Source organism: Schistocerca americana, chromosome 1 (assembly GCF_021461395.2).
Source record: "Schistocerca americana isolate TAMUIC-IGC-003095 chromosome 1, iqSchAmer2.1, whole genome shotgun sequence".
Classification (NCBI taxonomy): Eukaryota; Metazoa; Arthropoda; class Insecta; order Orthoptera; family Acrididae; genus Schistocerca; species Schistocerca americana.
In genome coordinates this window covers 350198306-350214879 of record NC_060119.1, presented here as the reverse complement: position 1 = coordinate 350214879, position 16574 = coordinate 350198306, and the positions used below count along the sequence as shown (strand labels likewise).

The window sequence follows — 16574 nt, the reverse complement described above, 5'->3', positions numbered from 1 at the left end:
GTAAATGAGAAAACAAAACGTAATGTTACACGTACATCACAGAACGGACAATAACAATAACCAAATGGTCTTTAGCAGTAATAGGTGGTTATGCTTCAGAAGACAGAAAGACAGAAAAATTCTAGCAATGCATGAGAAATTTTCAAGAACAGAACAAAAGAGTCTACAGAGAAAGCGTCGACAACTCTGATAGCTTTCTGGCAGGTAAAACGATATGTCTCCTCTTCAGAGGGAAGAAACCTTTGATCGCCAGTTCCATATGCAGAATTCAAAAATTAAGTCTAGTCCAGGACTATAATGGAAACTGCGAATGATCTGCCTACAATGAACTTTCGAGAAGTCTAACAAAACACAAGATAACGAAATATAGTTTTTGATTAGTTTTCTCAAATATTTCTTAAATACTGCAGTATTCACACATATAATTTGTTGGAATATGATGCAATCAATTTCGAACTTAAAATATATAGGTGAGAGCAATGTTAATATTACAACTTGGGGCTCTGAATTGGTATATTTTATAATTTTGGTTCTTATTGGGCACTTTTTATATTTTTCAGCTAAAGAAATTGCCTAGGGGCACAAATATTTTGGAGAACAAAACAATTTGAATCTCAAAAATTTAAGTAGAAAATTTGGACTCCGTGTTGAAGACATCATGCTTCACCAGCTTACTTCAGACCAGGAAGACAGGTAGTGAAACTCACTTTTTTTAATACTGTGATGACTGAAGTCACCGTTGAAGAATCATTGCAAGTGACGTTTTTTATTTTCGATTTTATTTACTTTCAAATATGATAAAAACTTATTTTGCTCTGGGAACAAAAACAATGGGGAGAAACATTTTGGATTAAATCAAAGGGAAACATAACAGCCTATGAAAGAAAATTAATGACTGAATCAAAAATCTGTTTGCATAGTCAGTGAAAATAAATGAGTTGTGAACTGTGCAGCTATATACAGAAACTAATTATCACCTAAGTTCTGCATTAGTAGAAATTAAGAACGAATTAGAGAAAGACTGAATAACTGTAGGTGAAAAAATTAAATCAAGCAATATTTCAGAGAAACCAATGTTGGATCAAAATTGAAATTTGTGTGTCTAAACTTGACTGAATTGGAATTTGGTTTGAAACGTTAACTTAGTGCCTTTGATAACGCCACAAATTTTATGTGTATGTTTAAAATAGGACTGATACTGAGGAAGTTGTTTCATGTCGTTTTTGTGTGGAGAGTGACGATGCATTGATTGAAGTATATCGTGTACATGAGACTACAAAGTGCTTCTGCGTTCTGAACCAAGAGTTTTGTCAGAGGAAACTGAATGTTTAGTATTTTATGTTTTAAAGTGGTTAGAAGCAGATGAGTTTCCAAAACTGAGAGCAGAAAGTCATTCAGAACTTGTTAGGTGTAAAGAGTCAGTTTGTTAAAAGCTACCTAAGTGTTGCGGGCAGTTGCGGATTGACTAGTCGGAGAAGTATTTAAATAAATTTGGCGGACAGTTCAAGATTGATTGGAGAAGATTTATTGGACATGCAGTAAGAGGTACTGATTTATTTAAAATGTCTTATTCTTATGGAAAGACGCCTAGTCTTGGCTTGTCAATAACTTTAAAGGAAACAGAAATTAAAGCATGTGAAATTAAAGTTATTTTTGCTTGTGTTCTAATGTTAAAAAATTGCAATTTGACTGTTAGATTAAGGGAAAGACTGGCCTTAAAATGTAAAGTAAACTTATGTAGAATGATGGAACAGCGAAGAAACATACGTGATAGGATATTTTCACTAATATAATGACAAAACTACCATATAACGTAATGTGTGGCAAAAAAACAGCAAAAATGATGTACGCAATTTTAAAGATAAAATTCTTTGTTTTGTTGAATGAACCACTGAGTTTGCCATGTTCTGTTTGCATTGAATTTAAGTTGTACTACGCTGATTTGATGATACATTCATCTAGTTATGGTCTTTGTTATGCTAGGATTTATACTGTTTTATGCTGAATTTATAACTTACCTAGTATACTGTGTTCTATATTTGAAACGATTTGAACTGAAATATATTATGTTTATATTTTGGTTGCATATTTTTTATTTTGTGGTTTATTTGAGGATAAAAGACGATATGGCTACTTATGGAGAACTTGTCACAGCTATTAATTCGGTAAATTGGCATATGATGTTTTACCCATGATTTTCAGAGATAATTTATTGGAAGTGGAGTACTTTTTCACTTATTACAGCAATGTTGTAAAAACTTTCATGGGGGATCCATGCCTTATGAATTGTGTGTGTGTTGCAAGCAGATGACCGCAGGCCACAGAGGACTTCTATCTACCTTCATTCTTCTGGCTGTGTCATTTTTCCATCTGCATCTGTCACAGTTTTCTTCCGTCAACATTATTTTCTTTACTGTATGTTGTGATTATCATGTTAAATACTAGGTAATTAATTTATATTTGACACTAAATGCCATTTTCGATTTATCCATATGTGATATTTATTTGACAATTATTATGGCTAGATGTTTCTGAATATGGATACTGCATCCTTTATGTTAGGATGTGATTATGACATGAGAACTATACAGTTTTTATGAATTTTTTGTTGCTGGAGATTGATTTAAAAATGTTTTTTTCTTTTATACACATGTAATGCAAGACTAGATTGCAGGTAAAATGTTTTTTTTTTTTGATGTTCCCAATTATGTCATTATATAACTTCTTGATTACAAATCTGCAAGCTATGGTTTGCGTTAGGAATATGTTTATGGGCAACAACAGTATTGCATTTACACAGTTGAAAAGCTACTTGGAGTTGATACAGAAATAATTTGTCTATATTTATGTGTGGTTATTATTATTATTATTACTATTCTTTTTCGATGCTTACATTTACACATAAACAGTGTTAGTGTACTGTTATTGCATTGTGCTACACAGATTTGACCAAATGGTGAGTCTGATTTGTTCACCCAACGCTAGTTTTGTCACATCGGAAAAATACAACTCCTTTTTTTCCATGTGCGTGTTTGTAGTCCTAGTACAAATTGAAATCGCCGCGTCACAGTATCTTAGCACATCACAAAACAAAACGTGACAACGCACTGAAAAGTGATGACGGCCTGCGCTGTTTGCTGTCGGTTCCCCTAGAGGTGTGCAATAGTACATGTGCGCGAAGATTTCAATGTGTACCCGCTGTTTTCTTTTGGTTCCCCTAGGGGTGTGCAATGGTACAGGTGCGCGAAGATATCAATGTGTACCAGCACTGCAGACATTTACCTGCAAATAAACAAAAAATGATTATATAACTATTTTTGGAGGGTGTAAGTAAAATCTTATGGCTAAACCTGGTACTAGGTGTTTTATTCTTTGCCTGCGTTTGCCGGCACCGGGTGTAAGTAGGCTGTTTAGGTTTTTTTATTGGTATCGCCACGTAGCGCTCTGTATGAAAATCACTGGCTGTGCTGTGTGCAGTCTGTGGCTGGTTTGCATTGTTGTTTGCTATCGTAGTGTTGGGCAGCTGGATGTTAAAAGCACGTAGCGTTGCGCAGTTGGGAGTGAGCCGCCAGCAGTGGTGAATGTGGGGTGAGAGATGGCAGAATTTTGAGAGCGGACGATCTGGACGTGTGTCCATCAGAAAGAGTAAATTTGTAGTATTGGATATCATGGACTGATATATACATATTATGACTTTTGAACACTATTAAGGTAAAATATTGTTTGTTCTCTATCAAAATCTTTCATTTGCTAACTATGCCTATCAGTAGTTAGTGACTTCAGTAGTTAGAATCTTTTATTTAGCTGGCAGTATTGGCGCTCGCTGTATTGCAGTAGTTCGAGTAATGAAGATTCTTGTGAGGTAAGTGATTCATGAAAGGTATAGGTTATTGTTAGTCAGGGCCATTCTTTTGTAGGGATTATTAAAAGTCAGATTGCGTTGCGCTAAAAATATTGTGTGTCAGTTTAGTGTTGATCAGAATAAGTAAAAAGATTAATGTCTGAGTACGTTCAGTTTTGCTCAGCTGTTTGAAAAGCAAATAATGTAAGAGATTTATCAGCACAATCCTTCATTAATTTTTCTAAGCGAACGTTTCACAGGTAACGATCATAATTTAAGTTTTACAGACATTATTTCACGCGCCTACTTGTACAGGGAAGGACGGGTAATATACAATATGTAAAAGAACCAAGAGGAAACAATAAGAGTGGAAGAGCAAGAACGGAGGGCTCGGATTAATAAAGGGTGTAAAGGAGGGGTGTAGTCTTTCGCTCTTATTGTTCAATCTATACATCGAAAAATAACGAGGGAAATAAAAGAAAGCTTCAAGAGTGGTATTAAAAGTCAGGATGAAAGGATAGCAATGATAACATGTACTGACGATGTTGCTATCATCAGTGAAAGTGAAGAAGTATTACAGGATATGTTGAATGGAATGAAGAATCTAATGAGTACAGCATAAGGACTGAGAGAAAATGGAAGAACGGCACAAGAAATGAGAAATGGCAGAAATGAGAACAGCGAGAAACTTAACATCAGAAATTGGGCTCACGAAGAAGACGACATTAAGGAATTCTGATACTTGGCCAGCAAAATAACCCATGATATGCGGGACAATGAGTACATAAAAAACAGTCTAGCACTGGCGATAAGAGCATTCCTGGCCGAAAGAAGTTTGCTAGCATCAAACGTTGATCTTAATTTGAGGAAGAAACGTCTGAGAATGTACGTTTGGAGCACAGCATTGTATGGTAGTGAAACATGGACTGAGGGAAAACCAGAGTAGAAGACAATCGAAGCCTTTGAGACGTGATGCTAGAGAAGAATGTTGAAAATTAGGTGGACTGATAAGGTAAGGAATGAAGAGGTTCCCCATAGAATCGACGAGGAAAGGAACATATGGAAAACACTGACAAGAAGAAGGGACAGGATGATAAGACACCTGTTAAGACATCAGGGAACAGCCCTCATGGTACTAGAGTGAGCTGTAAAGGTTAAAAACTGTAGAGGATGACAAAGACTGGAGAATACCAACAGATAATTGAGTATGTAAATTACAATGGCAGCTCTGAGATGAAAAAATTGGCCCAGGTGAGCAATTCGTGGCGAACCGCGTCAAACCAGTAAGAACACTGATGACTCAAAAAAAGAAAGAAAAAACGTATTTTAGGAGGTGGTAGTACAGTATAAATAGCCCGACCGGTTAGCCGTGCGGTCTAACGCACTGCTTTCTGGGAGAGAAGGCGTGCCGGTCCCCGACACGAATCCGCCCGGAGGATTAGTGTCTAGGTCCGGTGTGCCGGCCAGTCTGTGGATGGTTTTTAAGGCGGTTTTCCATCTGCCTCGGCGAATACGGGCTAGTTCCCCTTATTCCGCCTCAGTTACACAATGTCGGCGATTGTTGCGCAAACACTTTCTCCATTTACGCGTACACCATAATTACTCTACCACGCAAAAACTGAGGTTACACTCGTGTGGTGTGAGACGTTCCCGGGGCGGTAGTCCACTGGGGGCCGAACCGTACAATGACCCTGGGTTCGGTGTTGGGCGGCGGTGGGGTGAGTGGACTGCTATAGCCTGTTGTGGGGTTGTGTACCACTGCGGGCTACGGCGGGGACGAAGCCTCTACGTCCCCAATTCTATACAATACAATACAATACGGTATAGGTTATTTCGGATGAAACATAGCCTATAAGAACATGAATTAAAGAGCTAGAGCTCTTAAGATATAATTCAAGCAAATACTCTCGGAAGGTAGTAACCAAAAGCAAAAGTTGATTTTCCATCTCCGACTGCAGTGTACTGTCGAGTTGTGCTGGAGCTCTTCTCAGGTTCTCTTGGCGTTCTTTAGTTGGAGCAGTTTTATTCAGAATAAGAAAGATGAATTTGTCCCTTGTGTTTACGTTTTCACCTTCATACATTCCCACAGGCAAAAATCTGAAGTATAAAGTCCGAAAACATTGATGGCCAAGAAACATGCCTATCCATCTTCCAGGGAATGTTAATGTTAGATGACTGTCACACGATGATTGGCAAGTGAAGGGACTCCTTCATGCCTGAAGAACATACTCATCCTTGTAGCCACAGAAACCTCGTTCAGTATTGATGAAAGCTGGTTTTCAAGAAAATCTGGACAAGGGAGCCTGTTAGACGATGCGGCAACACAACAGGTGCAATAAACTGATTGTTTATCATAATACAACAGACGTTTAAAGAGAAGCATCTCCACAAAGACATGGGATTTTCGTCGGACCATCAATGTGAGTTAAGAGTTAAGAGATACCGTCACGAGTGAAAATTACTTCATCAATAAACAGTATAACTGGAGACAGCGATCTGCAGTTAGCGAACAACAAAGTTCCACTCGTATACCTTACTAGCTCACACATCTACATCTACATGATTACTCCGAAATTCACAATTAAGTTCCTGGCAGAGGGTTCATCGAACCACCTTCAAGCCATTTCTCTACCGTTCCACTTTCAAAAGGCGCACGGGACAAATGAGCACTTAAATATTTCTGTGCAAGCTTTGATTCCTCTTATTTTACCATGATGACCATTTATCCCTGTGTAGGTGGTCGCCAATAGTATATTTTCGCAATCGGAGGAGAAAATCGGTGATTGAAATTTCACGAGAAGATCCTGCCGCAAAGAAAAACGCCTTTGTTTTAATGACTGCCACCCCAATTTACGTATCATATCCATGGCACTCCCTCCCATATTTTGCAATAACACAAAATAACCTGCATTTTTATTTATCTTTTGCGATGTCCTCCGTCAGTCCCACATGATACGGATCCCAAGCCACACAGCAATACTCCAGAAAAGGGCGGAAAGCGTGGTGTAAGCAATATCTTTAGTAGGTCTGTTGCACTTTCTAAGTGTTCTACCAATAAATAGCAGTCTTTGGTTTGCTTTATCCACAACATTATCTGTCTGTTCGTTCCAGTTTAAATTATTCGTAACTGCAATCCCTAAGTGTTAAGTTGATTTACGGCCTTCTGATTTGTGCGATTTATCGTGCAACCGAAATTTATCGGATTTCTTTAGTACTAATGCGGATGACCTCACACTTCCCGCTGTATAACAATGGTAGGGGCCGTGCAGATGTAATGTCCACCATATTGTTGTATGTTGAACACCAATCTGTGTAGAGATTTTATGTGTGCTTGTTGAAGAACAACTTTCTTCTAACTGAATAATGTCTTATACTTCTTCCATACTCAGTTTATTTGCATGCTCAGAGGCGATATGATTGTTCGGCGCTGCAGCAGCCTCAGGCAGTTTAGTGAAGACACGACTAAACACACTTTAATCAGGTACTTTACGGTTAGAAAGTTGTTCTGACAGCTTTATCCAAAATTCTTGAAAAAGTAATGTATTCAAGAGTACCATCACATATTTGTAGAAATGAAGTACTTACAAAATGTCAGTTTGGTTTTCAGAAAGGCTCTTCAACAGAAAATGCTATATATGCTTTCACTGATCAAATATTAAGTGCATTGAATAACCAAACATCACCCATTGCGATACTTTGTGATCTCTCAAAGGCTTTTGATTGTGTGAATCATGAAATTCTTCTAGATAAGCTTAAGTATTGTGGTATGAGTGGGACAGTGCACAAATTGTTTAATTCATACTTAACTGGAAGACTTCAGAAGGTTGAAATTACCAGCACAGATAGTTCGAAACTGGGAAGGTATCATCAATGGTGTCCCACAGGGTTCAGTCTTGGGTCCCTTATTGTTCTTAATATATGTTAACGACTTGCCTCTCTATATTCATGAAGACGCAAAGTTAGTTCTTTTTTCTGATGATACAAGTATATTAATCACACCCAAGAAGCAAAAATCAGCGGAGGAAATTGCAAATAATATCTTTCAGGAAATTATTAAGTGGTTCTCTGCAAATGGACTTTCACAAAATTTTGAGAAAACACAGTTTATACAATTCTGTGCAGTAAATGGCATAACACCATTGATAAATATAGACTATGAAAGGGGCTTGGTGTGTGCACCGGGGAGAAATTGAATTGGAAGAAACACATCGATGATCTGCTGAACCGGTTAGGTTCAGCTACTTATGCTATTAGGATTATTGCAAATTTTGGTGATAAACATATCAGTAAATTAGTCTACTATGCCTATTTTCATTCACTGTCTTCATATGGCATCATATTTTCTCGCAATTCGTCATTAAGAGAGAAAGTATTCGTTGAACAAAAGCGTGTAATCAGAATAATAGCTGGAGCCAACCCAAAATCACCTTGCACACATTTATTTAAGGAACTCGGGATATTCACAGTACCTTCGCAATACATATATTCACTTCTGAGATTTGTCATTAATAACCCACCCCAACTGAAAAATAATAGCGAAGTGCATGGATAAAACACTAGAAGGAAGGATGATATTCACTATACTGGATTACATCTCACTTTGTCACAGAATGGAGTGGATTACGCTGCCACAAAAATCTTTAGTCATTTGCCAAATAGTATTAAAAGTCTGACAGATTGTCAACCAACATTTAAAAGCAAAACAAAAGAATTTCTGAATGACAACTCCTTCTACTCACTAGATGTATTCTTAGATACGAAGTAGTTACTGTAAAAAATAATAATAGTAATTTATGAATTATTTTGTGTAAAGAAAACTTATGTTAAAGTGACACGTTCCATATCATTACGCCGGCCGGAGCGGCCGAGCGGTTAAAGGCGCTACAGTCTGGAACCGCACGACCACTACGGTCGCAGGTTCGAATCCTGCCTCGGGCATGGATGTGTGTGATGTCCTTAGGTTAGTTAGGTTTAAGTAGTTCTACGTTCTAGGGGACTTACGACCACAGCAGTTGAGTCCCATAGTGCTCAGAACCATTTGAACCATTTTGAACCATATCATTACGAAATGTCGTATTCATGATCTATGGAACAAGGATTAATGTATGTATGTTTATCGTATTCTGTACAAGCCCTAGTAGACGAGTTTCCATTACAAAACCTGTTCACAAACAGGATATCGGCAATGTAAATACGTGAGGCATGGTAAATCAAAGCAGCAGAATTGGTCAATCAGATTCACAATCGTCCGGGGCACGTGGTTTAATAGCTAGCGTTGCTGCCTCTGTATCACAAGGTCCCTTGTTCGATTCCCGACCGGGTTGGGGATTTTCTCTGCCTGGGGACTGGGTTTTCGTGACGTCCTCATCATTTCATCATCATCATTCGTGACAGTGACTAGATTGGATTGTGAAGAAATTGGACTGCGTCAAAAGTGGGACATCGTACGGGCGCTGATGATCGCGCAGTTGGGCGCCCTACAAACCAAACGTCATCATCACAATCACAGCTGAAAAAACTCCAATATGTGAACTGAAGCACAACTTCATCAAAAGAAAAATGACAATCGACGAATACACGCCTGGCAACTGGAGTCCCAAAGTCTAAATGGAAAGCTATTTTTTTTAACTAGGTGCATGCCTGCATCCAAGAAAAATTGCAAGTACGCCATATGGAAACTTTTCTTCTAATTAGTCTGTACCACCACCTCGTAAAATATTTATTGCTCCTCCTGAATCATTTCGTATCCCGGAAAACTTCTTCGGATTCGTACTTACCAGGAAAAATGGTAAAACGGAGATATTAAACTTATCTTGACATTAGGAGCAAACGCGACGAAGGGTAAGGGTAGCTCTGAGCACTATGGGACTTAACATCTATGGTCACCAGTCCCCTAGAACTTAGAACTACTTAAACCTAACTAACCTAAGGACAGCACACAACACCCAGTCATCACGAGGCAGAGAAAATCCCTGACCCCGCCGGGAATCGAACCCGGGAACCCGGGCGCAGGAAGCGAGAACGCTACCGCACGACCACAAGCTGCGGACTGTAAGGGTAGCGAAGACGGCGAATGCGCAGACCTGCTTGAGAGAGATGAGCTGCTGCTGCTGGTCGCTGTGGGGGTGGACGGACCACTTGTGTGAGGAGGCGAGGGCGACCCCGTAGACGGCGGGCGGCCGCGGCAGCGTGCCCCACAGGAAGTCGGTGGCGGGCAGCTGGTGCTGCACAGGCAGCGGCCAGCCCAGCGACAGCGACAGCGCGGCGGCCGACACCAGCAGAGTGCTCCCGAGAGACATGGCGGTCCCACTGAGCCACCGGCTGGCGCGCCGCGCTTATACCGCGCCGCCTCCTTCGTTGCGTCACGTCTCACCGTCGCAGCCACACTGCCTAAAGGAGCGCTCTTATCTGCCGGGCACCACACAGTTAGGTGCCTCTAACGTTTCCAAACTACTGTAGCTGTTCCACTGCTGCCTTTCCTCCTGGTAAGGTTTGCCGTACTCGACGTCGATTTTCAACGGTGACGCCATAAACACTATGAGCGAACGCTACCAAACTGATAGCACAATTATTCCACGCCAGTGGGGGTTTTGATTAAAATTTTATCATTATGTGAGCTTATTTTCAACACAGAAAAAAGCAATTCCTACAGGTGAAGAATGGTTTGAGTGTTTCCAATTACAAGATGCCAGTGTATTTGGTAATGTTAATTTCTGCCCCGGAATGACTTTCGACATAGAAGAAACACTTCTGAAACCTGTGCATGACCGACTATCTGAACACTTATTAATGTTTTCTGGTCCTAGTTGTGGAACCTAAGTTGTCAATTTGTGATAAAACAATATGTTATGTTAACCGGGGGCCTAGAAACGACGGAGAGGCTCCGTCCCCGCCGCAGCCACAGTGGTCCGCAACCCCACGACGACTACCGCAGTCCACTTCACCCCTCCGCCGCCCCACACCGAACCCAGGGTTATTGTGCGGTTCGGCCCCCGGTGGACCCCGCAGGGAACGCCTCACACCAGACGAGTGCAGCCCCTATGTTTGTGTGGTAGAGTAATGGTGGTGTACGCGTACGTGGAGAACTTGATTGCGCAGCAGTCGCCGACATAGTGTAGCTGAGGCAGAATAAGGGGAACCAGCCCGCATTCGCCGAGGCAGATGGAAAACCGCCTAAAAACCATCCACAGACCGGACCTCGATACAAATCCGCCAGGCGGATTCGAGCCGGGGACCGGCGCTCCTTCCCGCCCGGAACGCCGTGCGTTAGACCGCACGGCCGACCGGGCGGTCAATAAAACAACAACTAACATGTAAAGTCCCCAAAAAAAATCAAAACTAGTACAGGAACAGGTATATTCTATATTGAAATAAGGAAAGCTATTCGTTGAAATGACTAATTTATTACAACTGAATCGTGTATGAAATTTCTTGTTGAAACTGAATAGTAGAGAAAAAAGATCCTATAAAACACACGTAGACGACAATTATCTCGACTGTTATACTCGATTGGCAATGTCGCATAAGCGTATAGGGTTCTCGCCGCGACACCTCTCTTCTTGTGTAACAATGGTAAGGCTAGCTGACCCTGTCTGACATGACAGTGATTATGCACCAGGAAACATGAAAGGTATGCAACATAGATTAATTGAATAACTACAGCCAGAAGTGCTTTGCACTACTGACGGTTTAAAGCAACACGGAAAGTTCCCTGTGTGCAGCAGCCACAAAGATGCTCACCCTAGACAACTGTCTGTCGTCAGTCAATCCCGTGCTCAGCGCCGTCAATGATTTGCTCATCTGCACCCAGAACGCCCGTTCTCAGGCTTGAACGTCTGACTTCACCTCTACCACCACCTGTGGACTCAAGTCTGTGATGCGTACTGGACGCCGTCTCCAAACAAACTCCCCTCGAAGCATACACAGAGTCGTCTCTTTTTCGTCACTCCGAAATTAACTCTCTCGATCTCCCTCAACGGAAAGGCTTGCCGCCAAAAGCTCCCGACGCCATTAGTACATCTCTGGTGTTACCGTCTGATTGACAATCATGGCGCTTATTTTTTATCATGCGCGGGAAATCACTTCGCGCGGGAACCCAACATTACAAAAACTGCACCAGCCGCGTGGGTGACAGAATGTCGGACATGAAGTAGCGTGGGACTATGTCAGATTTTACCACATTAGTAGATATTATTCACTCAAATAAAGATTCCTCGGCTGTCCGGCCCGCTTATATCTGCAGATTCCGAAAAAAAATTACTCTTCCAACTGGGAACAATTTCGAGGGCGCCCGCCCCTCTTGCCTGGGAATCGTAAATGCACTTCGACCAGCATAAGGGGCGGTAGGGGCCATGCTGTGTCAGCAGGGTATAGTGCCGGTTGCTTGCCGACTCGCCGTACCATCTCTCCCTCACCTTGCGCAAACTCTCATCATGAAAGCAGCCACGAAACCCTATGTGCACTTCGCCAATCTATCTGCGGCTAGCCGCTTTAAGACTTCCTTGAATTCGACTCAGTAAGGTAGCCTTTGTGTAGGATTATGAATAGAGCGTTTCTATCTCTGTAACAGCAGCACAGACAGAACACAAAATCTTAGTCAAAAGATGGCAAGACCTGTTACGTATAACTACCCACTGCAGTTAGATGCCGAGGCACACCGCATGCAGTCACTGATATGCATCTCATTAACCGTCGTAACAGGAACAAAAATGAGAGGCAAACCCTCAGGACTTGCCATCTTTTAACTTTGCTGGGACTTTTCATGTGCAGATCGCAACTCAGCATGTAGGCCTACAAAGGATCTGAATGAGCAGCTTATCGGGAACTTCTGAACTTTGGGAAAGGTCGAATCATGGGCATGAGGGACACGGGAGTATCATACAGACAGATTGCATGGGCAGGTAGACGTAGTGCAATGACTGCAGAACGAATAACCAGAGGATCGAATCAGGATCACAGAAGACTAAGAATGGCTCCTTACATAATGACTGCTCAACAAGAGGATCGCAGGACTGTTAGACTGACTGTCAAACAGATGGATGGCAACAGCTGAAATACAGGCAGAGTGTCACCGCGGACTGTCAAGAAAATGTTGCTGGGAGCTGAGTTAAGATCTCGAATTGCAATGTGTTGTTTACCGCTGGCACTGCGCCACAGACAACAGAGACTTGCATGGTGTGGAGACAGAACCAAATGGAACATTTGAGAGGGCTTCAGTGGTTTTGCTTCTGTTTGTGGCTCCACGGTATCTGTAGACAGCCCTGTGAGAGGTCAAAGGAAGCTGCGATTATCGAGACCCTCACATTCCAAATCCTCGAAGCATGGTGTGGGGACCTATTAGATATGACAACAGGTCTGATTTCATAATTGTTGAAAGGAGAGACAAGAACGATTGACATTGCTGTCATACCTCTCATGACCAGTTATAATATGGCGTATCCCAGCAAGGTAATGCAAAATCCCACACTACACTTCACACAATAAACGCTTTGAGGAACATACGGATTCTTGACTGATGTGCCTTGTCCCCTGATTTATCACCCTTGGACAATATCTGGGATGCAATGCTAAAGCGCATATTGTCCAGCCAGCCTCCAGCGAGCATTCTTCACGAACCGATAGTTTCAAGAAAGTCTCCAAAAAGTTTTCTGACTATCGGACTGGTGCTGCATGATGCAAAACTTCGTATCTGCGTCAGTGTAGCTAATTGGTTCGTCCATCTGAATTTTTCAAACACTCCGTATGTATGTTATCCACACTGCATTTCGTGAACTCTATGACCGCTAAGGGTTGTTGAAGAAAAAAGCAGACAATCACAAATACTTTTTTAAAAGGTTTATTTCAATGCCATAAACCAGTTTCAGATTATCGTGCCCTGCTTCAGATGGCTGACGTTTCCGATTTTATTAACGTTTTAGTTAGCAGCATATCGTCTGGTCCACTGCACAAGAATATTTTAATATTTAGCGAATATAAAGTGGTACTATACATTCAAACGTTCTTGTGCAATTCAGGACCTGGTGACATGCTACTCATGAAAACTTTGATGTAATCGGAAACGTTAACCATCTTAAGACGGACGTAATACGCCGAAAAAACCGTTGTGGTATGAAATAAAAAGGTTTTTAAAAGAATTTGAGGCTGGTTGTGTTCTTCATACATATCCAATACTTTTTATCTCGGACTATATTTTCATAGTCTATTTACGCTGAGTCACACACACGTGTACACGCCACGTGTACACCACCGACATTTTTTCTCCATTTTATAGTCATTTATGTGTTTTATCCACATTTCTAGAAGCTAAGTGTACTTATATGCACTGAAATGGTTCATAGATGACACTATTACGTCTTCAGCAATTTTGGCGCTCGAAAAGCTGGCGTACTTTTGGCCACCAGCGAAAAAGTATACATTGCCTTTGAGGTGACCGTCTATTCTGCCGTGTAAAGACAAGTTTCTCTTCAAATTATAAGCTTCCGAAGGTGCACGGTTCTGGCCAATGGAGTACACTGTCAAAATAAGGTGTGCTCTGCTCTTGAATCCTTCTTCATAAATCCGTACTTGGTACCGGTGCTGATATGAAGCTACTGTGCATCTTTTTACCAGGCTAGAGATAAATTACAGACAGGAATGCGTGAGGACTAGCGGTGCGCGAAAGTGTGTCTGTGGCAATATTGTGTCACTGCCCTTGGAGCAAACAGTTGCGCCGGCAGCTCTGCCGCTGTTGGAACAGCTGCCAGCGAGCGGAAGCACCACCGCCAACTTAGCTTCGGGTAACACGCACATCTACACTGTACGTGCGTCTGCTCTCGTCAAATTAACTTTTGCAACGACGTAGTGAGTATCGTCCTTGTTGGTCCTAACAAACCAGAAAAATCGACACGTATGACGCAACATAGACCTCCATTGCGATTATCATCTACGCAAAAGTCACCCCTCTCTCTCACTCTCTCTCTCTCCCTCGCTCCCTCTCTTCCTTTTGTCCGTTCATTTCTCTCTCGCAGTCTCTCAAACCTCTCCCTTATGATTAACTTCCAAAACCGTTACTGAAACTGTTGATATTCAAATTCTTTTAGAGCTTCAGAACCATCAAGAAACAAGTGGCTACAGTCACCAGCAAAAGACGTAATCCAGGTAAACTGTTTTCGAAATATTTGTTTTCAGATGTCTAGTTCTTGTCGCCCTAAAGAGGTAACAAATCCTTCTGTTGCTGTGTAATAAGTCTCATTGCTGCTATTACAGTGTTTAATCTTACGGGAAGGCTTTGACGACAGTATCTGATGCACTGAAGGCCGAATTTCTATCAGTTTTTTCTAAGGTCTTGTGAAGAACTGTCGCGGAGTATTTGGGCGACGGGGTTAGCACACTACTGCCGCTCTGTTCATCCCAGTTATGTTCCATAGAAGCAGTTGCATCCATTAAGAACTGTGTTGGTATGACTGTCACTACTAATTAAAATGGATGAATTACAATTCTAGGCCAGTAACAAGTTTTTTTGTTTAATTCACTACTCGTTTCGACCAAATAACCATCATTCGTAAGCGAAAAACATCTGTTACGTCTCCGTTTTTAATAACGGGCATTGGCGATTTCTTGCACAAGTGATCCTGACTGTTTTGTGTATTTCATTGAATCAACACATGTGACACAGGGAAGTTTAAAGACGAAACGTATACTTTTAGTGCAAGTGGAACAGTTCGTGTTATTGTTATTGCACTGAGTATATATTACTCACAGAAGATGTAGGCATAACGTAACACAAACTTTGTTTTATTGTGGTCTCCAATCCAAAGGAGAATACACTGGTCGGAATATATTCAACAAATAACTATGGACGTTGGAAGTAAATGCTATTCTGAGATGAAGAGGTTCGCACGGGAGACATCACGATGTACCGCGTCAAACCAGTCATAGGACTGATGAACCAGAAAAAAGCAATACTGTTAAAAACCACAATGACTGCAGGCGCTTAAACTCAATACTTTACTCCTTTTATAGCATTTCGAGAGAGTGTCATACTGTAGTTGACTAATTGTTTTCACAGTCATGAATGAAGGGTGGCTGTACCCAATTACGACTGAACATTGTGATACACTTGCAATTATGCGGTTAGTTCGTGCATTTTAAACGCAGAAACTAAAGAAAATGTCAGATATAACACACACTATCGGCAACCGTGCCCATGCTAGTACTGTAACAAGACGCAGATAGCGATCTGCATAGAAGAGCTACGTGCTTAGTTAACTGATCTCTCGTACTGTACGCTATATGTTCACATACACTGGTGGGATTATCGCAACACCAAACAGGTACTGCTTGCTGGCAACGCGGAGAATGTACGGTAGCCAGAAGACCGGACACCGGCTAGCTAAGTGACACTGCCGAGAGGGACGACCATTGTGTTCGGCGTACGGGTCTGGCGCATCGTACAGCATTTGCAGCAGCAGTCTGAGCAGCAGTTGGCATGACAGTGACACGAAGACCTGTTACAAGTCGGTTGCTTCAAGGACAGCTCCGAACCAGACGTTCCGTAGCGTAGACCCAAAAGCACCGCCATTTGCGACTTCAGTGGCGTCATCGTGAGCTCAGTGGAGGGCAGGGCGGAGGTCTGTTGTGTTTTGTGATGAAGGCTGGTTCTGCCTCGGAGCCAGCGACGGCCGTTTGTTGGTCAAAAGGAGCCATGTTGAGGACCTGCAACCAACTTCTCTGCGTGTTAGACACACTGGACCTA

The 16574-nt window shown here is 41.8% G+C and overlaps 1 protein-coding gene across 1 annotated transcript in view; it reads right to left on the bottom strand.

Annotated features, from left to right (window-relative positions):
* The window catches only part of LOC124622558, a 61716-nt gene extending 51521 nt beyond the window's left edge, over positions 1-10195 (bottom strand). The window contains exon 1 of the mRNA XM_047148297.1: positions 9925-10195. Coding sequence (XP_047004253.1) covers positions 9925-10140 — 216 coding nt within the window. The 5' untranslated portion in view covers positions 10141-10195. The remainder of the gene's footprint in view (positions 1-9924) is intronic.
* Positions 10196-16574: the final 6379 nt, after the last annotated feature.